The sequence below is a fragment of the Pseudochaenichthys georgianus genome, chromosome 17 (genome assembly GCF_902827115.2).
Source record: "Pseudochaenichthys georgianus chromosome 17, fPseGeo1.2, whole genome shotgun sequence".
Taxonomy (NCBI): domain Eukaryota; kingdom Metazoa; phylum Chordata; class Actinopteri; order Perciformes; family Channichthyidae; genus Pseudochaenichthys; species Pseudochaenichthys georgianus.
The window spans coordinates 25,538,978-25,563,729 of NC_047519.1; the positions used below are offsets into that span (position 1 = coordinate 25,538,978).

The window sequence follows — 24,752 nt, forward strand, 5'->3', positions numbered from 1 at the left end:
TGGTGAAGGCTGTGTTCCCGCACCCGCTCCCGGTTACGCTGCATCTGGCATTCGTCTCTAACTCGACCAGTGAAGGCAGTGTTCTCGCCCCCGCTCCTGGTAGACGCGGAACTGCCTCGTTTCTCCGTTAAGCAGGTAGCCGGCGAAGGCTGTGTTCCCGCACCCGCTCCCGGTTACACTGCATCTGGCATTCGTCTTAATTTAACCAGTGAAGGCAGTGTTCTCGCCCCCGCTCCTGGTAGACACTAAACTGCCTTGTTTTTCTGTTAAGCAGGTAGCTGGTGAAGGCTGTGTTCCCGCACCCGCTCCCGGTTACGCTGCATCTGGCATTCGTCTCTAACTCAACCAGTGAAGGCAGTGTTCTCGCCCCCGCTCCTGGTAGACGCCAAACTGCCTTGTTTTTCTGTTAAGCAGGTAGCTGGTGAAGGCTGTGTTCCCGCTCCCGGTTACGCTGCATCTGGCATTCGTCTCTAACTCAACCAGTGAAGGCAGTTCTTGCCCCCGCTCCTGGTAGACGCCAAACTGCCTTGTTTTTCTGTTAAGCAGGTAGCTGGTGAAGGCTGTGTTCCCGCACCCGCTCCTGGTTACACTGCATCTGGCATTCGTCTCTAACTCAACCAGTGAAGGCAGTTCTTGCCCCCGCTCCTGGTAGACGCCAAACTGCCTTGTTTTTCTGTTAAGCAGGTAGCTGGTGAAGGCTGTGTTCTCGCCCCCGCTCCCGGTTACGCTGCATCTGGCATTCGTCTTAATTTAACCAGTGAAGGCAGTGTTCTCGCCCCCGCTCCTAGTAGACGCTAAACTGCCTGGTTCCGTTAAGCAGGTAGCTGGTGAAGGCTGTGTTCCCGCACCCGCTCCCGGTTACGCTGCATCTGGCACTCGCCTCTAGCTCAGCCAGTGAAGGCAGTGTTTTCGCCCCCGCTCTTGGTAAACTGCCTTATTTACTAATCCAGCTAGGTGAAGGCAGTGATCTCGCTCCCGCTCCCTCTGCCGTAACGTGGGTGTAATTACATCCCTCTTTCTGTTCGGCGAGTAGCAGCAACGCTCTACTCTTTCCATTAAGCAGGTAGCTGGTGAAGGCTGTGTTCCCGCACCCGCTCCCGGCTACGCTGCATCTGGCTACCTACAGAAGGGTTCATTCATGTAGCGCCTGTAGGGTTTCTCTTGAGCCCGAGGACGGCCACGACCGCTGCCCCTCCTGCCTCGGCCGCTTCTGGCGGTCAGTGGGGACGAAATTCGAGCATCTGTGGGAGGTTCTCACGGTAAACGCCTGCATGAGCTGTAGCTGCATGCCTCGGGTGCTCAGAGTGGCTCGAATCACTGAGGTGGAACGTCTGGCAGCAGCCAAAAGACACCTCTCCTTGTCACGTACTCCTCCAGATCAATTCGGCCGTTCCCGGCGACTTGAGGGAGCGATGGCTTTGTGTGCTCCCCCCAATAGAAGGACTAGAAATAGGCTGTCCTCTAAAGTGGATCGGCTAGCTGCCGATAGGGGCATGATGAAGTCGCCTCTTGGTCCTTCAGCCTGGGAACGGTGTAGGGGGCCCTCCTTCGGTTGGCGCCCCTCCTTCGGCTGACGCACCTCCTCCGGTTGACGGAGAGTCCTCCGTCGCGTACCAGTCGAGCCAGGGGAGCTGTTTAGATCAGCTGCCCTGGAGGCATTGGAGTGTGCTGCCCAAGCTAGGCAGACCAGGCAGCAGCACTCGGGTCCTCGCAGACCTGTGCCCACTCCCAGCAGGCCCAGGGGCCGCTCTAGCAGCCGCACTCAGCCGCTGGATTACAGGGGTGGTCTGCAGGTCTTAGCGGCCCACTCAACCGCCTCCCAATGACTTTCGTGCCCCATGTCGCCCGCCTTCCAGGCGGCCTCGTGCCCCAGAGCCTTACCGGAACCCCCCAAGAGGCTCCAGGGTCCGGGGGGCTGGGCTCTGAAATCCCGGGGGTGGTCGGCGGCTGCTTTCCCAGCAGCAGCTCAGTTTCTGGGCAGTCTGTACTTCCGTCCCTTGGGTGGTTTTCACCTTAACCCAGGGGTACGGACCGCAGCTCCGGCCCCTAGCCTTCGGCTGGGTCTAATTGACAGTCGTCAGCGATCCGGCAGGGGCCCTACCTCTGGGCCAAGAGTTGTCCGTCCTTTTGTCCAAGGACACAATCAACCCAGTAAGACCCTCTGCTTAGCCAGGGGGTTCTACTCGGCATACTTTCTCGTGAGCAAGAAAGTCGGCGGATTTCGCCCGATCTTGGACCTCAGAGGAATCAACAGATTCCTGAAGATGCTGCCATTCTATATGCTGACTACTGCATACGCACAGGTGGAGTGGTTCCCAACCGAGGGATGCCTACTTCCACGTGGGCCGTGCAGCTTGCACTCACGCACTTTCTACCCCAACTGGGGGGCAAGAATGTGCGTGTTCCTTGGGGACAGCATGTACGTTGTTGCTTAGACAACAGTCCCTTCTAGATAGTGGACGTTCTCACTCCACTCTGAATTTATGTGGCTGCGATTCTGCCCAACATGTTCGGGTCGACGGCGCCACGGCAGGGTGCCACAGGTCGGTGTCCCTCTTTATGAGAGGGGCTTTACGGCAGCGTCCCCCGTGCACCCCGAGGGCTCCGGCTTGGGACCTGCCCTTGCTGCCGGATGCCCGATCACCTCTTCCCTTCGAGCCCCTGGCCCAGGTGGGGCTTAGGTGGCTGCCCACAAAGGCAGCATTTCTGCTTGCCATAGCCTCAGGGAAGTGAGTCGGGGAGTTGCATGTCCTCTCCATAAACAATACATGCCCGAGGTGGGACTCTCATGCGTTGCCCTTTGGGCAAATGTGGCATTCCCGCCCGGGGTCCTTCCACAAACTCACTTCAATCAGCCTGCCCAGCTGGCACGCTTTGACATTCAGGAGTACGGCACATTGAAGTTGCTGTGCCCTGCGGGTGCCCAAAGGGCGTATATCAAGGCTACTGCCTGTATGCGGCAGGAGGAGCAACTCTTGAGTTTGCCCTGGCGGCACTAAAGGAGGTTAGGCCCTCTAACCAGTGGCTGCCCCACTGGGTTGTCTATACCATCTCACAGGCTTACGGGGCCAGTGGCCGCCCCCTGCCACCAGGCTGAGATGCCACTCTACAAGGAGCATCTCAACACATTGGCCTGCCCTGAGAGGGGTGCCCCTGGAGACCATCTGCGCCGCGGCGTCTTCTGGCACATTCTCCAGTTGTCATCAGGTCAATGTCGCCACTCCCCATTCTTTGGGCGTGGTCCTTTTGCCGAGCTCCGCTGCTTCCAGTGGTGAGCAAGGGCTTGGACATTGTTGGTATAGGTCATCCAGTGCTAAAGCACCGCCTCTGGCGGTCAGTAGGGACGAAATAGAACGATAGTTACGGCTGTAACTACGGTTCTATGAGTCCCGGATGACCGCCAGAGTTCCCTGTCACTCAGAATTCTTGTGTGCTCGCGAGAAGATTCGGGGAACAGATCCTCTGACAATACCGGCTGATATAGCCGGTGTCACGTGGGTCACAGGTGACTTTGTTGTTATTGGTACTCGAGCTGCGCATGCGCGCGATGGACATATCCAGTGCTAAAGCACCGCCTCTGGCGGTCATCCGGGACTTATAGAACCGTAGTTACAGCCGTAACTATCGTTTCATGTCAGCTCCTTCCAGGGGTTCAAATAGGGTCATTCTGAGCCCATTCAAAACCACTGCCAGGTCCCATAAGGGCACCAGCGGCCTGGAGACAGGGAGGAACCTGCGCGCTCCCTTCATAAAACGGCAAACCAAAGGGTGTTGGCTAGCCGTCTTACCCTCAAAGCCCACATGGCATGCAGCAATAGCAGCCAGGTACACCTTGATCGTGGAGAAAGCTCTGTGTTTATCGACCAAGTCCTGTAGGAATGATCAAATCACCCCGACAGGACATTGAAAAGAGATGTGTCCTTCTTGAAGGCACCACTCCTCAAACACCCTCCACTTACAGTCGTAAAGAGACCTGGTGGAGGAAGCTCTCGCACTTTGAATAGTGTTTATCACCTTCTGAGGGAGTCCCACTGTATTCAGATTGTACCACTCACGGGTCAGGCCCATAGTGCCCCGCGCTCTGGGCGTGGGTGAAGGATCGCCCTCCCCGCCTGAGACAATCTGTCCCCGCGTGGTGGGGGCTGCCATGGCTGCCCGCACAACAGCTGATATTTCTCCGCCAGCCCGTATGTTGCGGGCTAGGGTGGAAACATCAGAGTAAGTGTGTGGCGTTACTCATTCACTCTGGCCAGAGTTGGGGGTAACAGAGCCAGGGGTGGGAACGTGTACAGAGGACCCGGAGGTCAATCGTGTACGAGTGCGTCCCCGCCTAACAGTGCGTTTACATCGTGCATTAAAGAGAACAGCTGTCATTGAGCATTTTTTCTTTATGCGAACAGATTTAACGCGGCTCCGCCGTAACGCACCCACAGCGGACTCCCGATCCTTGGATGAGGAGTCCAGTCTGCATAGAGTGGTGCACCTCTGGACAGTAGTTCTGTCCCGAGGTGCATCACTCCCGGTACCTGTGTCGCTCTCAGAGAGAGGAGACGTCTGCCGCTCCAAGGGATCAGTTTGTGTGCCAGTGTGTGTGACTGGAGACAACGTAACCTCCCTTGGTGGTTCATACACGATATCGTGTTGTCTGTCCTCATGAGGACATGGTGTCCTCTGAGAGAAGGCAGGAAGCGTTTTAGGGTGGGGAACACCGCTAAAAGCTCCGGGTAATTTACGTGCGCCCGCTGGAGGTCTCTGCTCTAGAGACCTCTCACCGGGCGACCTTCGTCAATACCCTATCAGCCTGTCTGACATGCGTCCGTGGTGACCACCTTCCGTGAAAGGACAGCACCCGTAGGCGCATCCCGTACTAGAAAAGTCGGGTGTAGTGCCACTACGCATTACATAATAACCAATATTCTCCGCACGCCGTGGCGCGCGGGGTTTAGTTTTATTATGAGACCCATGTTGAGCGGGTGCTTTACGAGGACATTTGTCTGCGTAATCTGACTCTGCTCGGCGGGCATTATAGATAAAACCCTTCTTTCTAGGAGAGAGAGAACCTCTCTCTCCAGAATATGGGTTGACTCTCTCTGGGCTTGTGAAGACAGATAAAGTGTAACTGTTTTGAGAAGCCCAGGCAGATGTCGTGAGTATCTCCTGCTGTATGCTCTTTAGAGCCAGCTGAGATGTCACGCTTACGGCTCTAGCCGGCACTGCGCATGCGCGTGACGGTGGTGCCTTTACAGCTCCAGCCGGCACAGCGCATGCGCGTGACGGTGGTGCCTTTACAGCTCCAGCCGGCACAGCGCATGCGCGTGACGGTGGTGCCTTCACAGACCTGCCAATAATCCGCCTTTTGAGAGATGCCGTAGCTGCTCTCAAAAGGGGAACAATTGACAGGCTGTTTATTGGCTTCATTGATTTTATTTTCATTCTTTTGAGCTGCGCCCTCGGCCTGAAGCCTGGATGCGTCAGCGGCAAATGTTTTATGACAGAGGAATCAATCAATGTGTGACATGTGTTTGTGCGGACTTGAGGATGGTGTTTAGGCATCTCTTGAGGCGGCGGGAACACATTCACGGAGGGGAGAAGGAGGGGCTGTCACGCCGCTCGCTTCTTCTTCCTCGACTGCTGGCCGAAATTCTGGGTTGGCTGAGCCTGAGCTGCAGCCGGAACCGGAGATTTTCTCGGCCAACTTGCCCTCGTCTCCAGCCTGGGCTGGGGACTCGGGGTGGGCTGCGACCTCTGCTTGTCCGGTGCTTTAAACCGAGCAGAGTTCGAGACAGCTTGGGTGAAGGACTGCTGCTGCGAAGGCAGAGGCTGGACCTTTCCAAATGTCCGTGACCGCTGCCATCTCGTCCAGAGTGGCTGCTCCCGGGCTACCCGACAGGTCCTCGCAGAGCTCCGCTTGGTAGGCGGTTAGCAGCGAGGACACGTTCAGGGTCCTGGCGGACAGCGCTGCCGCTTTGTAGGACTTTTCAGTCATTGTAGACTGAAAGCGGTCCGCCTTTGCTGGCAGCGTGGGGTTCCTGCTTCTACCGAAGGTGGGCCGCCACCGGCGGTTCCATGGGCGGTATGCGGAGCAGGCCGAGCCTCTCCATTCCATCGCAGTCCAGGGAGGAGGCTCCCTGGATTGGGACCTTGTTGCTGAAGGGCCGGTCTCTCCACGAGACCGACACTTCATCCAACATTTCTGGAAAAACCGGGAAGAGTTGCCTCCCTTTGTCCGCTGTTTGGGGAAGATGCTTCCCCTCGTAGCGGGACCTGGAGGTCTCCTTGGCCATTTCAGGCCACGGAACATTGAGTCTGACCGCAGCGCGTTTGCACACGGCTTGCAGGTCCATGCTCAGACCGGGCGAAGCTGGTGTGCTGTCGCCCGGGAGAGCAGCCCTCGCTCCAGGCTTTGCAGCCTGGGCCGATGACATGAAGGTGTCCTCTTCTTGTTCATCTGACTCGGACAGGAGGAACGCCAGGGCGTCCTCCTCATCGTCCTCCTCATAATCCAACTCGAGGACATCCTCCGCGGGTGAGACCATGGTGAGGTCTAACCGGGAGCCCCAGCTTGGTAAAGCGCGGGAATCAGTTCCCGCGCGTCTTGTCGTCACCGAGATCTTCAACCCGCAGCCACAGAGTCGAGCCACCGAGTCCCTGACTCCTCTGGTGTGAGGGAGAGGGGCGTCCATCCTTGTCGCCTCGTGGCATGGAGAGGGCCCGCTCTCGACAGGTGGGACGGGAAAAAAGGCATTACCACCTTAATCCGGGGAAAGAGGACGGTGTGGGTCTTTTATTCCCAGAGAATACTGACTGGTGTGGCAGTATGCTCCTTTTTTAATCCTTTTCCCCTCCGTGGGGAAGAGAAAAAAAAGACTTCCTCGCTACCGTGGTGTCAGTAGAGAGGGAGCGAGCTAGCAACAGGTGTGCTGCTAGCTTGAAAAAATCGGACCTACCTTACTTTCTCGTAGAGAAGGGCGAGGTCGATTTTTAAGTACTAACGGCGTTAGTACTACCGTCTTCCTGCGAAGCAGAAGGAGTAGCCGGCTAGCGCCCGTCGACCGAAATGGTATTTTGGGTTCAGTCTGTGGACAGTGAAGCTTGCCCGGCTACTGTGAGATGTGCTCTGAAGCGAGAAGAGGTGTTTGAATGACGCATGCGTTGTGGCGCAAGCTACTTATAGGGGGTGATTTCCCCTGACGCTGACGTCAAGATCACCAGCCAATCAGGATTGGCGTAATGAGATTGATGCTTCTGTTTGCTCCGCGATGAGGCGCATCCCATAGTGAGACATCGAACGGAGTGTTATGAATGAGAACGGAAGGAGTATGGTTGAAACGGAAGGCAGGTCATTATCGCGCTGTGATTGGCTCAGAAGGTCGAGCAGGGCGGGCTCATGTTCAGAACTTCGGATTCAAATCAACATGATGGAGGGAGATGAATCCGTGTATCTACGGACCATTTGTTTTTATTTATTAAACAAGTAAACGGAAGAGCCTCTGAGAGGCGTTTTTTCCCTTTTGCCTTTTACCTTACTAAATGGTCATTGGAGCGAGGGGGGAGGGGGCGCCGCGAAACTCGCGGAAGTGATTTCAAAACAAAAAGCACTCGTTTGCTTGGAACGGTGATATTATAAACAAGGGGAAACTAGGGGAATTTAGCGATCACAACGAAAACGGCCAAGACACACATTGAGCCCAGAAAATGAACGTTATTAAGGGCTGTAAATATAATAAGCCTGTGTCTAAAATGGACAACATTGTTAGGAGATTTAAACTATACAGCGGTTCTGCACTGCGGTCACTCAGCTGTCTCTCGAGGTTTTTTTTCAAATCAGCAGCTCTTTCCCTGCTATATTTGATGTTTGATACAAATATTTGTTACCACAAGTTCTTAATAAAAGTGACACTGTTGGACTCGGTACTAGTTTGACTGCTACCAAAAATAAAATGAATTACTTTTACTGTGTACTTTATGAGTAGCCTAATCCTCTGTCAAAGTCCCCTCCATAGTAGCCTACATAATGCATGTTTTCTGCTATCTTTGATGAATGATAAAAAGACAATTTTACCATTAGTTCTTAATGATATTGACTGCGGTCAAATCAGCCGTCTCTCGCATTTGTTTGGTCAAATGAGCAGTTCTTCATTTTTGAGTGCGCGATATCGTCTTTACGGTAATCGCAGAGAAGCGGCGCTGACGGAAGTACAAACGACGCTGAAGTTGGCTTCCGATTCAGAGCATCCGATTCGGCAGTTAAGGGGAAAGTTAAGGGACATTTAATTTACAGCGCTGAGCGAACAATCCTCCGTGTTTGAACCTCTTAAATCGCTGCATAGCCGATTTATTTGGACTGGATTATCCCAGAGAGTCTAAAGATTCTTTATAACACAGTTTCAGATTTGTGAAACCTTTATTCTATTTGTGAAAATTAAAAAAGGGAGATTTCAGTGCTTTTTTCGCATCCTGACCACATTAGACCAGGTCCTGATCTAAAACCACTACACCTACACTCATCAAATCTGGACTGGATTATCCCAGAGGGTCTAAAGATTCTTTATAACACAGTTTGAGATTTGTGAAACCTTAATTCTATTTGTGAAAATACAAACACAGGTGGAAGGCTGAGGTTGCTGCAGCAGGCCAGGATCAGGATCAGAAAGTGAACCTCCCAGCTGGGCAAGCCTTTATGCCTTCTTGAGGCTCCGCCTCTAGATGGGCGGGCACAAACAGGACGACACTCCCAGTACCTGCCAGAGGACAGCAAGGCAGGGAGCACAGACAGGCAGAAGGGGTCGTCACAACATGTTCTTTTGTTTTGTTTTATTGTTCTGTCCTTTTATTTATTTAAGTATTCCAGTAATGTATGTTGCATGTTTTAATTTGATTGTATTTACTTGTTTAAATGAAATTTGTTTTAGGTTCACTTATAAAATCTGTTCAGTCTTTCATCCACTTTGAACAGCTTCTGCTGCTTTGTCCTAAAGCAAAATATGAATAGCAATTATTTTTCTGAGAGAGAAGACAGGATTACAATGAACCAACTTTCTCATACCATTGTTACCAAAGTGTTATTTTCTAATCTTGTAATGTTTTTCACATTCCAAGCAATCCTAGTACTCAAGATGACAAACTGTAATTAGGCAAACAATGCTTGTTGCTTAAAGTAAACTTGAACAATGTTATAGACTATATTTAATTTCCTGTTAACATGTTTTGCCTGCAACTGTAAATACATTAAGTTTATATAAGTATACCTACTTATCTGTTGAATTTTTATTTGCAACAAAAAATTACAATACATTTGAGAAGTAAAGACTTTATTCTTCCTTAATTAGCTGTCCATACTTACCCGATTTGATGAGTGTATGGTCTAGTGGTTTCAGATCAGGACCTGGTCTAATGTGGTGTACATGTAAAAAAAAAGCACTGAAATCTCCCTTGTTTGTATTTTCACAAATAGAATAAAGGTTTCACAAATCTGAAACTGGGTTATAATGAATCTTTAGACCCTCTGGGATAATCCAGTCCAGATTTGACGAGTCTAGGAAAAGTGGTTTTAGATCAGGACCTGGTCTAATGTGGTCTAGATTTTAAAAAAAGCAGCAAAATCTCCCTTGTTCGTATTTTCACAAATAATTAAGGTTTCACAAATCTCAAACTGGGTTATAAAGAATCTTTAGACCCTCTGGGATGATCCAGTCCAGATTTTATGAGTGTAGGTCTAGTGGTTTCAGATCAGGACCTGGTCTAATGTGGTCAGGATGCGAAAAAAGCACTGAAATCTCCCTTGTTTGTATTTTCACAAATAGAATAAAGGTTTCACAAATCTGAAACTGTGTTATAAATAATCTTTAGACTCTCTGGGATAATCCAGTCCAAATAAATCGGCTATGCAGAGATTTAAGAGGTTCGAACACGGAGGATTGTTCGCTCAGCGCTGTAAATTAAATGTCCCTTAACTTTCCCCTTAACTGCCGAATCGGATGCTCTGAATCGGAAGCCAACTTCAGCGTTGTGTAGTACGAGAGCTTATGCTATATTTGATGAGGGATCAAATGATTTTTATCCATAGATTCTTAATAAAATTGGTACCGTTGGACTCAGTACTTGTTAAGCTACCACAAATACAATGAAGTACTTTTACTGTGTACTATTTGAGTAATACTCTGTCAAACTCCCCTCCAGAGTACAATAATGCATGTTTTCTGCCCTCTTTGATGAAAGATAAAATGATTTTTTTGTACTCATGGGTGGAGTTTGACAAAGGATTACTCGAAAAAGTACACAGTAAAAGTAGGCTACTTGATTGTACTTGTGGTAGTAGTCCAAGTAGTCCAACAGTGTAACTTGTATTGAGAATTGTGGTAACAAATGTTTGTATCGATCATCAAATATAGCAGGGGTAAAAAGAGCTGCTGATTTGAAAAAAAAACTCGAGAGACGGCTGAGGTGACCGCAGTGCAGAACCGCTGTATAACATTCATTCAAATAACATTCATTTTCTGGGCTCAATGTGTCTCTTGGCCATTTTCGATCGCTAAATTCCCCTAGTTTCCCCTTGTTTATAATATCACCGCTCCAAGCAAACGAGTGCTTTTTCGCGAGTTTCCCCCCACTGACCATTAGACCATTAAGTAAGGTAAAAAGCAAAAGGGCAAAAACGCCTCTCAGACGCTCTTCCGTTTACTTGTTTAATAAATAAAAACAAATACATACATTCTTCTCTTGCATACATACATTGTCTTCATACATACATACATTCTTCTCTTGCATACATACATTGTCTTCATACATGCATATATTATTTATAATATTAAATGTAAACATTGAATGAATGTGCATGAGAGAAAAATGTATAAATATGAGCATTAAAATATATGAATATGAGAACAAAATGCTTGAATGTGTGAGTGACAATATATGAATGTGTGCATTGACATATGATAATATGAGAGCATATGAGAGTGTGTGAGAGTGAAAATGTATGTATGTGAAAGGAGTATATATGTGTGTAAGAGTGAAAATATATGTATGTAAAAGGAGGATATATGTGTGTAAGACTGAAAATATATGTATGTATAAGGAGAATGTATGTGCGTGAGAGGACCAGTATGAATTACGGCCTGCATGGCCCCTCATAGTAATGTATATACATATTTTTATATTTGTATTCCTCTGGATTGTGGGAAACTGTATTTAGATAGGGGTGGGGGGGGGTACGTACGAGGGGTCAGCACGATTACAGAGGTGACGATCAGGGAACAGATGATGAGGATGACCAGCAGGGCGATAGCTATTCCTTTCCAGTTCCTCTGCGGCGGAGCGCTGCCCACCAGGTCCTGAAAGACAATATTACACATTACATTACACTGACGCAAACACACATACAAAGGGGAAAACAATATCAATTTTAAAGCATTAAGGGAACAGATTTAATGAGTTTGTCGCCACAGGCTGGACCCACACAAGCTGGATGTTGAGCAATGACCTTCCGGTGATGAGTTTTATTTCACATTGGACACACGGCGCTTTAGAGATGATCTTATCATACATAAAGCAGATGTATTTTGTACTATCACAGTTGGAGCTTGAGATTGGCCGGAGGACAGCTTATTTTCCGTCAGACAGATGCCGAAAACTCTGCCTCTTGTGTGCAGTAAGGCTGCATCATCCATCTGCTCCCCGCTGCTCGCACACGAAGAGTCCCTGCAGCTTTGCCTGACAGCTGTAGAGGAACTTCGACTTCAACGCAGACACAACAGGCAAATAACGAGCTGCTCTCCTAACACAGCCCAGCAGATGGTGGATGGCTAATCAGCTCAATTCGAAACACATAGACTGCAAAAATCCACAGGACATTACAAATGTTTTAACTGCAGTAAGGGCGCGAGGCAGAAATCAGGAGGCCTCAAAAGGCTCATTCCAACACAGGACTTAAACTATTCGGATCCAGAAGCTCAATTTTAAGGAGCTTTACTGTGTGATTTACCAGATGTGCTTTGAATAAACACACACTTTCATCCACACTTTGTCCATTACTGGCAGCTTTCTGAAATAACTTTGGATGTAAGCTAACCTCGTGTACTCCAACGAGTCTCCCACTCCTGTTATCTTTATGCTTGTGGCGCTGTCAATTCAAGTGTCAGCCACATGTGTCATATATTTTTATTCACAGCACAGGTTAGGCTACTCTGTAATGCCATATTTTAGCATAGGAGTAGCCCTATACAGTAGACTGTATATGTTTGAATATACATTACATTAATGAATGAAATCTCCATCCTGTGGGCTAAAGGTCAGAAATCTGATTTTATACGGCGTACACACACACACACACACACACACACACACACACACACACACACACACACACACACACACACACACACACACACACACACACACACACACACACACACACACACACACACACACACACACACACACACGCGCGCATTATCTCCCTGGTCACAGTGAGTGAGGAAATTGAGCAGCTTCAGCCACCCGTATCAGTCCAGCTGTTTAAATCCTTGTCACCAATTATACCCCGTCTCTGTCTGGCGGCAGTGAGTGGTTATACAGTATGAAGCAGCTCAGTGAACCATCCACAAGTTAATGAGGGGTGTGTGCGTGTCTATGGGAGAGTAAAACAGACAGCCTCTCTTGGGCAGAGATGATGCTACTTTTTTATATCTTCCAAGACTTTAAAATGGCTATATTTTATTCAAATATTTGAAGTGTACCTGTGTGTGTGTGTGTGTGTGTGTGTGTGTGTGTGTGTGTGTGTGTGTGTGTGTGTGTGTGTGTGTGTGTGTGTGTGTGTGTGTGTGTGTGTGTGTGTGTGTGTGTGTGTGTGTGTGTGTGTGTGTGTGTGTGTGTGTGTGTGTGTGTGTGTGTGTGTGTGTGTGTGTGTGTGCTTTTGCACTGCCTGTGCCGCTCCTGTCTCTGTGCAGTTTGTTTCACAGCGAACCAAATCAATACTGAAGGCAGTGAGTACACGTAGAAAAACAGCAGGCACGCCAATAAGCTCGTTCATTGCTGCAGAAGGAAGGGTTTTCTTTCTCTCGGTTGCGTTGATTCATAAGATATTAATGTTCCTGAAAGACATGCTGTTGAAGATGCCTTTCATATAAATGATTACCCCAGAACTCTGCAAATAACGGTCATTTAAAGGTGTTTTCAGTATATCTGCACAGAAAAAGGCAAACTGTGCAGGCAGATCTGAATCAGGCCGGTATCCAGCTCAGAGCAGTCACTACCTGACAGAGAGTTACTAGATGTATAAATGTGACAGCTGGATTAACTCCACATAACAGTGTCCCTCAGCAGAATACATCCAGACACTTGATGTCTGAGAAAAATGTGAGTAAATATTTAGTTCCACTTATTTATTTCCACCCACAACACATTCAGCCTGCTCTTTGTACTGGAGCACATGAGGCATACGGTAAAATGATTTCAGACAGCCTACTTTTTTAAATCTTAAATACATCTCCCACAATCCCCTTGGGCTGTTCAGGCTGTGGAAATGTAGGATGCAGATGACTTCCACTTGGTATTTATGTAAACGGACACCCAATTACTCAATCAGGGGTCAGGGAGCTTTTACGCAATTCAGATCAATAGACAATCAAATACTGTTGGACATTTGCCTTTTTCACTTTAAACCCCATGCATAAAACACCGTCCAGTTGAAATGGATACGGCTATTAACCTTCACTGTCAATATCTCTGGAAACGTTACACAGACTTGAGAAGGATGTGATCGATGTTTATCGTTCTCCCGTCACGAGCTGTGGTCGACGGAGCTGTCAGGACAGATGTTGCTATTTAAAACACCCACTCAATTAACAGAAGCTACGGCGGAGTACATTAAGGCCAATCAGAAGTGTGTTTACTGATTCAGGGGCCTGAAAGCAAGATTTGTTTTCTGGAATTGATTCACTGAAATCCAGTTGTGTTAATTAACCTCATTAACATCAATTTGTTTCTGGTGTTACAGCGTAACCTTGCTTAATCTCTAAGAAAGTTTTGAGAACAATTCCCATATACAAGCAAAACAACTGCAGATAACCTTTTGCCGCTGAATCAGACAATCTGAAAACGTTATGTCTAAACAAGGTGGTTTAACTCTCTGGGGATCGGATTATAAACTGGTTTCCAATGGCCGACCAAGTCTGAAATCAAAAAGCTGTTCTGAAATGCTTCACTGGAGGGAGAGATCAAAGAGAGGAGGGAGAGGAGATACATTTCAAATGGAGATTCTCTTTTCAAAGGCATTCAAAGTGTTTGCATTTGAAGTGGCAGACATGGTTGTAAGAACTGCAAGGGTTAAAGAAAGAAGTAGATCCAATTTACATATTATAGCTTTGGATAACCACTTAATACTGGCTGTTGTTCCAGTCAGCACCATCTTTGATAAATGTTGCTGAAGCATGGTTTAATGACCTACTCTTGTTTTTGCAGGAATACAGCTCTCAATCCGTACCACAATGCATCAGATAATACTTTGTCTGAGCACTGGGGTCGAAAGTGCCAGACGTGGTGGTTGGTTCGATTCTTGTTTGATGCAGTAGAAGCTTAATGTTTAGAATTGTCCAGATCCACACCTTCCTTGCTTCCAGCAGCTTTCTTGGAAACTCTTTCTTCTCAGCCATGTGTGGGGGGGGGGGGGGGGTATTTACCTTTAAATGATTAACCACCCCTAGAAGCCTTTTACCCCGCTCACATCAGTGGGCTGCTTCATGGTCATGACAGCTCTCACCTTGTCGGTGGCAGATACTAGGAACTGGACTCAAGGTTTTGGAGAATTCATACATTTACATCACTTTAAAAATCGGCATGTATTGCATGGCGTGCTGAGTCTGAATCTCTTCATGAGAAAGGATGGCAACTGCTCTCTCCTGCCTTTCCTAGAACTGAGAAATGATCTTCTGTAAAATATACCCTAACCTTTATTTCATTTAATTTAATTTAATTTGTATTTGTCCCGCTCATGGTACGCAAAACCAAATGTACAACAATTGCCATAAAACATGACTCCACCATTGAGCGAAAAGGAGCAGGGAGAAGAATAACATCTTATGTGACCTGCCCCTTTCTAAAAAAAAACAAATAAATACAAATAGATGGTCTGCCCTTCATAATAATAATTTTTTTTCCTTCTTTTTTTTTTCACAGACAAACATAAAAGTATCTTAGGATACTAAGAGAAACACAACAAAAATACTTATGTCCCACTTGACGGTTAACGCAAAGAAACAAAACAACACCAAAACATCACATGTACTGTATAAGGAAAAGAAAAGTGCAACACCCTCATCTGAGTCCTACTGGAGAAGAAGGTGGAAAGCGACACATGATGATAATAAAAACAATAACAACAATAACAATGGCAATGGCAATGAGAATGGTGAGTGGCAGACTCTTTTATAAAGGGGATTTGCCAAAACAGCAAATGTCCCCATTACATACTGTATATGAGTCTACAGTATACACTGAACAAAAATATAAATGCAACACTTTTGTTTTTGCTCCCATTTTTCATGAGATGAACTCAAAGATCTAAAACATTTTCTATAAACACAAAATAACCATTTCTCTCAAATATTGTTCACAAATCTGAAAAAATCTGTGAGAGTGAGCACTTCTCCTTTGCCGAGATAATCCATCCCACCTCACAGGTGTGGCATATCAAGATGCTGATTAGACAGCAAGATTATTGCACAGGTGTGCCTTAGGCTGGCCACAATAAAAGGCCACTCTGAAATGTGCAGTTTTATCACACAGCACAATCCCACAGATGTCGCAAGTTTTGAGGGAGCGTGCAATTGGCATGCTGACAGCAGGAATGTTCACCAGAGCTGTTGCTCGTGAATTGAATGTTCATTTCTCTACCATAAGCCGTCTCCAAAGGTGTTTCAGAGAATTTGGCAGTACATCCAACCGGCCTCACAACCGCAGACCACGTGTGACCACACCAGCCCAGGACCTCCACATCCAGCATGTTCACCTCGAAGATGGTCTGAGACCAGCCACTCGGACAGCTGCTGCAACAATCGGTTTGCATAACCAAAGAATTTCTGCACAAACTGTCAGAAACCGTCTCAGGGAAGCTCATCTGCATGCTCGTCGTCCTCATCGTGGTCTCGACCTGACTCCAGTTCGTCGTTGTAACCGACTTGAGTGGGCAAATGCTCACATTCGATGGCGTCTGGCACGTTGGAGAGGTGTTCTCTTCACGGATGAATCCCGGTTTTCACTGTTCAGGGCAGATGGCAGACAGCGTGTGTGGCGTCGTGTGGGTGAGCGGTTTTCTGATGTCAATGTTGTGAATCGAGTGGCCCATGGTGGTGGTGGGGTTATGGTATGGGCATTGGGCAGGCGTATGTTATGGACGACGAACACAGGTGCATTTTATTGATGGCATTCTGAATGCACAGAGATACCGTGACGAGATCCTGAGTAGTGAAGCTCTAATGTTCTAAGAGTGACGGCCATTTGAAGCAAATATCATGCTTAACTATTGGCTGAAGCAATAACTCAGACTATTTTCATTGCGTTTGAGAATGGATGCTGTCTGTCAACACTCTCTGGTCCCTGTCAATTTTACTACATGTTTAGCACACTCGACTGGGTAAACCTACTTATCTGCTGAGCATGTAGATTTGGATAGAGCTTCTTACTCTTTATTCATTACAAAGTCTAGGTTTTTTTTTAAGGTTCAAAAACAGTAGAAATAAAAATATAGAATATACAGTCCCACCGTAAAAACCCCCTTACACACACACCAACAGAAACAAACACACATCCACACACTCACAGGGGAGAGTGTTACCAAACAGCCTTGCCATAAGCTGACAGAGACGCACACACATATAATCAGCCTCAAACAAACACACAAACACTCCAGTATATGCTGACAGACACACACGCACAAACCACACATACGTACACACACGCACAACTTTGTATTCAAAACATAGACTTAAACCAGCCCATATTTTAAAATAGCACTGTTCTCTCGTACAATCCACCGTTATTACAATGCCTTTATCCCTGCAGACTGCTTTATCCAATGTGGAACATTTCTCCAACCTACTCAAATAGAAATGAGAAAGGGAGTTCTGAACTCACTCAATATAACATTTATGAAAATCACCAACACCTCCATTGTTTGCAGCCATTTCAAACCCTAAAGACACACGCAGAATTGTACTTCACTATAGTTGATTTCCCTGATGTTCGACGCAAGAAAGTGCACACACACATCTAGTACATTTCTGTATTCCCTTGATGTTGACCTTTTCTGAAGAGCTCTTAAGGAGGCAGACGCAAGTCAGTGTGCACAGAGGAAATCTTGACCTTTGGCAGCGTTTTCAGACATGGTGGAGATATTACTGGCTGTCTGCATTAGACCATCTCCCTCTGTGAGTCTGTGTGAAGAGCAGGCATGCATGCGGTACAGCTGATAACAATAACAGCTGCATCAATAAATGAGAAGCAGAGACCATTTTCACCCGCTTCTCTACAGACTCCACATCCAAACAAACCCTGTGCATTTTGGTACTGACAGATCCAAAGTTTAGAACATCCCATGAGTGGAAGCAACACATATTTGTTTCAATCCATTTGACACTATTTGCATTCTATTTTCAGATAAAGGGGCTATGAGAATAAGGCATCTATAAAGATGAAGTTTTATTTCTTCTTTACCCCCCCCCAATACTCTCTGTGTAATCCTCTCTCCCACTTTCCCTTTGTCTAACCATCTCTTTGTCTCTCTGCTTGCTGCTCAAGTGTGAAATGGATCTTTCCTGATCTCTGAGCACCTGGTTTCCAAGGGAACCAAGAGAGTCATTTGAGTGAGATTTGCAGTGAAGGCGGTGCTGTGCAGTACAGTGGTGACTAATATTACTGCTCAGTGTCGCATGGGAAATGTGACCGTGCGGCTCAGAAAATTAACCAACTATCAAATAGGACACGTGGGAATATGGCCATTTGAAACTAAAGCAAACTTCGCCGGACATCGGACACTCGACACACGATCCATCACTGTTACGTAGTCGCAGTCAAACTGGAGAGTGAAGCAGCCGCCGCTGGACATGGGGGTAAACTTTTCCTCTGGAACTGCATCAATAAATCATGGGCATTCATGAGTGAGATTAAGAATTCATGCCAGCTGGCTTTTGGTTTATGGATAATAGGGCATCAGCCTTCCCCTGTCTCTTCAGCCTGTCTTTGTCCACTTCGGAAAATGTGAGGTTTACACTCGACTGAGGCGAGACAAAGAAAACTAAATGTTACCTGTAAATGGTTTTGTTGATAAGCGATTACCTCTGATAAGAAGAGGGACGAACACAGTTGCATTGGGGACAAATCAAAGCTCCTCTGTGCAGTGTTAGCCCAATCACAACACATTCATCAACATCTGATTAAACACTCAATATACCATAAGACAGTAAATAAGACATCATTTAAAGTGAGCTCATGTTTGACTCCAGGGATGTGCTGTACAGCTGTCTGACAGAATAGGTAAAGAAGAGCTCAGTTATCAATTACCATGACCTGCAAGTTCATGTTTGTCTTATTGCAACAAGTAAGCACTTCACGTTACCATCCTGCTGCAGAGCTCCATCTGTGCAAGCAGCTCTGCAATACAAACAATCACAAAAGATCTCTCTTAATCCAAAATAAGCACATTGTTTTGTGTTAGGAGATAACACAGCTCTAGTATATTCTAAATTAATTTGAAAGGGTGTTAATTCTTTGGATTAGTATAAATGGATGTTTTTGTCAACAAAACTAGATAAAAATGATATTGCCACAAAACTAAACTGCATTCTCACTAATGGTTTTAAGGGGAAGATATTTTCTTTAGGATTAGGAATGCAGTTTTAAACACATGGTTTAATTAGAACAAATCAAATTGCAGTTAAATACTTGCATATAAGCAACACAAATGTTTGTTTAGTTTTAGAATAATATGGTTTAAATGTTTTTGTTATGTTAAAGACCTTAATTCAAATATGTGAATGTGGACTTTACATTTCACACTAGGCATAAATATTGCTCTCCTAAAAGTCATTTATTTGTATTGACTCACCCCAACATTCTACATACAGACTCAAAACAAACCTAATCCTTCAAAGCAGATTACTTATGTGGGAATGTCATTTTTTAGGACCAGGTTGAGTTAAGAAAAAAACACAAGCCTGACATATCATGACTTAACTAAGATGATATCAAACAGCTGCTTTTAAACACATCCAGCTCATATACTTCCATAAGACGTTGGCAGTTATTTTATTTTAATATCATTAGCAAGTAAAATGTAATTATTATTATATTTAAACGCTACAGCAATATAGTAGTAATAGTAGTAGAAGTACTGCTTGTGGTTGAAGTAGTTTTGCTAGTGGCACCACTGATGTGGAAAAGTAAGAAGAAGTGCAATTTGTTGTTCTTTCACAACATGTCAAAATAAAAGTTAAATGATTTAGTCCACTGCCTTTTACGCCATTATCTGATTTCACCTGGGAATAAATAATTCAATATCTGATGACATGCTTCTCCTCTTCAATGGCTCAGACACTTACATTCTTCCAGTCAGCTACAGTATCCTGTATGTTCACAACCTTAAATTAAAGTACACCGAGCCAGTATGTCTCTTTTAAAAAATACCATAAGTGCCACACTCGTCTTATTGTCAGGGCGGATAGAATTACTGGACTGGAGAGGAGGGATCCGGGATCTGTTCTATAACTTCCAAGATTGTGTGTATGTGTGTGTGTGTGTTTGTATACGTGTGTGTGTGGATTCTGTGCATTTCTTGATTAAAGGGGAACTATTACCATGTAGAAACAGTCAAAAATCTATAAAGTCAACGCAAAACAAACAATAACGTACAATATAACAAATACTAAACATAGTTGACAGTGATGTCCCAATAAACTGTATCTACAATAACTTACATTACAAGATATACCATGCTAATAAACAAAAGTATAAAGCAGAAGCTAAAAGAACAGAACAAGGCTTCTAAACAGATCCTCTGCTTGATATTCAAAATATTGTCTTTTTCAGAATAGACATAAATAATTCAGCAACTGCTGTAGAGAGCCAACTAACGTAACTAGTGGCTTGACCAGAAAGCACGATGCAAAAACATTTAAATGATAATACTGCTCTGTCATTTTCTACATGTGTCAGGACTCAGAGAGCAACAATGTTTTCCACAGCATGTTGCTCATTTGTGCAGCAAGATGTGACTCAACAAAGAGCAGCAAGTCAATGAAGAGTTTCAACATTCTAAGAACGGAGAAGCTTGAAATGGCTTTGATTATGAAATTCAGTCAACAAAAAAATCATAAATGACTGTTTTCTTGAATATTACATTTTCAGTCTGAGTGGAAACACACACAAGAGCCTGTGATTTGTTAACTCCAATTTCTCATCTGTTATGTTTTCCCAACAAAGAAATCCATAGCAAAGTGGCTTCAGAGTTACTAGAGAGGCTTAGTGTGTTGCCATAATTGAAAGTTTGATTTGATTTCCTTGGTGACCTTTTCCGAAGTTAATTGTTTAAAATAATCTACATCTACAATCCATCCCAATCTGTTTAGAGTCAAACAAATAGTATGCTTCAACAAATAGTATGCTTCAGATACAGAAGTGAAAATATGAGGGAGGATATACATAAAAGCGGGAAAAGTGAGTCACCGTGACAAAAAAAACAAAAACATGAAGTTATCAGAAAAGCTTTTCTGAGCTTTATGTCTCTTTTCATTTGGCTTTTTAAAGAATTAATAACATGTCGTCCCAGAGTGTGTGAGATTGAGATAGAGATGAGAAAGTTAAAATGCGATGGCGCTAAAGCCTGCCAACTCTATCGACAGGAAAGAGGCACGGCTGACAAAAATAAAGTGTTTTCTCAGAGGAAGTAAATTATCACCTGCCTCCGGACCAAACTGGCACGGTATCTTTGAATCATCTAAAGAACTGTTGTGCAAAACAACATGACTAAAATCACTTGAAAATGTTTCATGTGGAAGTAACCCTCACTTCTGTTGTTCTTTCTTTCTTAATAAAATTCATTGTTCAAATAAATGTCCCTGCAAATAAAATGAATGTTGAGTTAAAAGAAAGATAAGACCCATTATCCTTCCAGAATAATTATGTACAGAGAGGGGGGGGGGGTCACAAAAACAGTCCAATTTAATTACAGCAGAGTCTACCCAACTCATCCATTATGAAACAGGTTTCCTTACAGCATGACTCACCCTTGATCCCATCAGTCTGGAGAGGTGCTTATGTCTTTAATGAACGTACATGTACCCTGATGCTGGAAATGAGATACAGTACAGGGACATGCCACCTTGAACAGGACATTGACCTGGAGTATAAAAGCAGTAATGGAGCAGATATAATCATGAATAACAAATTGAGAGCAACTGTACAACCTTTCAAACATCAGCAACAATATGAGGAGTTTACTGCAGTGGTGCTCATGACATTGTTGCTGTATCAGATAAAAGGGAGGTGAATTACGACTGCTCAAATGAAGACAGCAGCATTTTAGAATGTAGAAGATAAGATAGCTTGAATGATTCACTTGTATTGTCAGATTGAAGCTGGATAAATGGCCAAGAGCAACACATTTCCCAACTGCTTGATCGGCTCTACTGACAGTAGCTATGATGTGGCAGTCCGGAGGCTCTGGAGTTCAGATGTGTTCCTCGACTACACGGTTCTTCCGGTGCTCAGATATTCTAGTCTCTCTGACTCGTCTCTCCGCATCACTAAATAGTAGACGCACAGGCTGGCTATGCATTTCAAACTGATATTACCCACGAACAAGGTCGCTGTTGAAGCTAAAATGATTTTCCGAAATGGAGTTGTTTGAACAAACTGCGGACACTGAAAAGGGGTCGAGGCCGGAGCGAATAAAGATGCATTTTTTCCTTTTCATTGTAGAAGCTGAAATGATGCACGAGGATAACTCGTGATGTGTATTATGACATGTGCAGATGAGCATAATGTGCATTTCACTAAAAAAGTGAGCTTTCCTTTTCACGTTTGACATCTGATTTCCTCTCCACCTTCAATAGATGCTCATGCGGCATCTTTTATGATTTTCAACAAGGATAAGGATCTGTTGTACTGCTGTCAGCTCTACACTCTCGCTTTCATAAATGTCTGAATAGGATGCAAAAAAATAAACATTTTCCCATAAAATATTCAAAAGGTGCTTTTCAAGATACAGGGAACATGTTTTCTAAGTGCACAAAGGGGGGAAAAGCAACACAATCCAGGTGAGGTACTTCAACATGTTCTTTGAGAATATCAAACGTAATTGTATCCTGCCATTTAACAATTATGTATAGTGAGGAAGCCTTACGTCAACTTATGAAACTGACCTTTTTTAAAAGTCCTTACATCAGTGCAGCTTTTAAAAATGTAAGAGCCAAACACGTAACAATCAACATCTGTTATGCAACTATTTCTCAACAAACATTAGTTTATTTATGTGAAGCACCTTTCAACCTCAATTATGTTATCACTCCCAATGGCTCAGTTATGTAAAAACAGAAGTGTTATTACATCATTTCGCTCTGGCCTCATACAAAAAACAATTTAAACTCAGTGAGCTGACAGAACAATGCAGAGCAGTTAACACCCACTCTGTCTTTTCCCTCTCTCACACAGAAACAGAGGGTTTTCTTCTTTCGCCTGAGCAAACTTTAATCCTTGCTTCAGTACCAAAATATGAGATTTAAGTCTCTGAAACTACATACAAAAACCCCCGAGCAGCAGAAGCATGTTCTCAAAATGTCAAAGTCAATTTCTCCAGACAACACGACACCACACAGGCAGAGATGCTACACCTGTGGGCTAAGGTTACAATAATAAACCCATTAAATATTCATGCAGAAGTTTAGAAGTTGGTGCATATTTACGTTCACTCAACCATATGAAGGAATTACAAATATCAAACAGAAACAATGACACAACTGCAAAGTTGTCGAATACTTTGCTTATATTGTGAATATCAGCTGTTTTCTCCGATCTCCAACACACGGGCGCGCTTGTTAAGAGAGTCTTACCTGATCCGGCTGTTGAGCCGCTTTCACCGGCCCGTTCGCTTCTTTTCCAGAAGTCATCACGGTAAAAAAAAAAAAAAAAGGAGAGGAGAGGAGAGGAGAGAGAATGGAGGGAAGAGGAAGCGTGCGACGTCCGCTGCTGACAGGTGCAGAATAATGAAGCGGGGAGAGGCGCAGACTGGGGAGAGAGAGAGAGAGAGAGAGAGAGAGAGAGAGAGAGAGAGAGAGAGAGAGAGAGAGACAGAGAGAGAGAGAGAGACAGAGAGAGAGAGAGTGTGTGTGTGTGTGTGTGTGTGTGTGTGTGTGTGTGTGTGTGTGTGTGTGTGTGTGTGTGTGTGTGTGTGTGTGTGTGTGTGTGTGTGTGTGTGTGTGTGTGTGTGTGTGTGTGTGTGTGTGTGTGTGTGTGTGTGTGTGTGTGTGTGTGTGTGTGTGTGTGTGTGTGTGTGTGTGTGTGTGTGTGTGTGTGTGTGTGTGAGAGGGCGATTTCAGAGTGTTGATATGAAGTGATTTTCGCGGGCATAATGGAGAGACCGTGGGTGCAGACAGCGCGAGGCTCAGACTGTGGACGGCTGAGATCACGTGGGTGGTCCTGATTGTCTTTCAGAGTACAGTGTCATCACCACAGCTCAACCAGCTTCTATAACTCACACTGCATGATTTTGGATTTGTATAAGGACTCACTCAACATTTATTTGGAGACATGAATCAGCTACTAAAATCCTATCAAATGCAACAGTCATTAAGAGTGCTATCTATCAAGTTACTTTTAAAATATGTTTTCACAAAAAGTGTCTTCTAATTGTAGCACCGTGACGCAATAGACATAAGAAAAGGCCAAAAAGATGCAAAAATGGAATAGTAAAAGCAGCCTACTTTGTTAACAAAATGTGCAGCTCCAGGTGGTGGAAAAGGCTCAGCAGCTCACTCTGAAACTGCATGCAGCCATTTCCATTACTGCCTTGCCCTTTCTCTCTTTTCTCTTTTTGGACCCCGCAGTGTGATATAAAGGAGAGCTCAAGGTTTTGTCCTTCCCACCTGGACCTATATTTAGTTTTACCGGGCTCCCCCCCCCTCCTGCCGCTGTGCTCCGAGCTCGCAGCTACTGATAATATGGAGAGCTGTCAGTTCAGATCAGATCACTGTGGGCACTCATTACTGGCAAGTCCATTACACAGGAAATGGAAACAGGAATCAATGCAAGAAGAATAAAATACTTTCAGGTATCAGTGGGGTTCTTGTTGGGTGTGATTTTTAGTCTCGTCTTACTTAAGTTAAGTATGACTGACTGGGTTCTGTGCATTGCAGATTTTGGAGCAGGAGAGAACCTGTTTGCATATACACCCTTAAAAATCATATTCTCTCCACTATATTGTGTGCCAATACTGCTGTATTGTCTGCCAATAAAACAAAGGACTGCTGCTGGCCTTGCTCTTGAGAAGCAGCACTACCGTCCTCCCACATATAGAGCAGAAATAGTTCCAGTTCATAACAAAACAATGTTTGTGCTCTAACCGTGTGTCACATCTCTGCACACACAATCCACACTGTTGTTTTCACAGCTTGTCTTCCTATTTCTGCTGCATGTGCGCACACACATACATACACATAAACATCCACACCCATTAAGCCTTCTTGTTCTATAGAAAGATTTTCCCT

At 45.2% G+C, this 24,752-nt stretch overlaps 1 protein-coding gene across 3 annotated transcripts in view; it reads right to left on the reverse strand.

Moving 5' to 3' along the window:
• Positions 1–24,752, reverse strand: part of LOC117462885 (A-type potassium channel modulatory protein DPP6-like) — a 110,594-nt gene that overhangs the window by 30,677 nt on the left and 55,165 nt on the right. For 2 of the 3 annotated variants that reach the window (XM_034105246.2, XM_034105243.2), the window contains exon 2: positions 11,219–11,333. In XM_034105246.2, the coding sequence (XP_033961137.1) occupies positions 11,219–11,333 (115 nt within the window). Of the gene's footprint in view, positions 1–11,218; positions 11,334–23,099; positions 23,235–24,752 lie in introns of those variants that run through there. The other variant, XM_034105245.2, reaches the window with a different exon arrangement.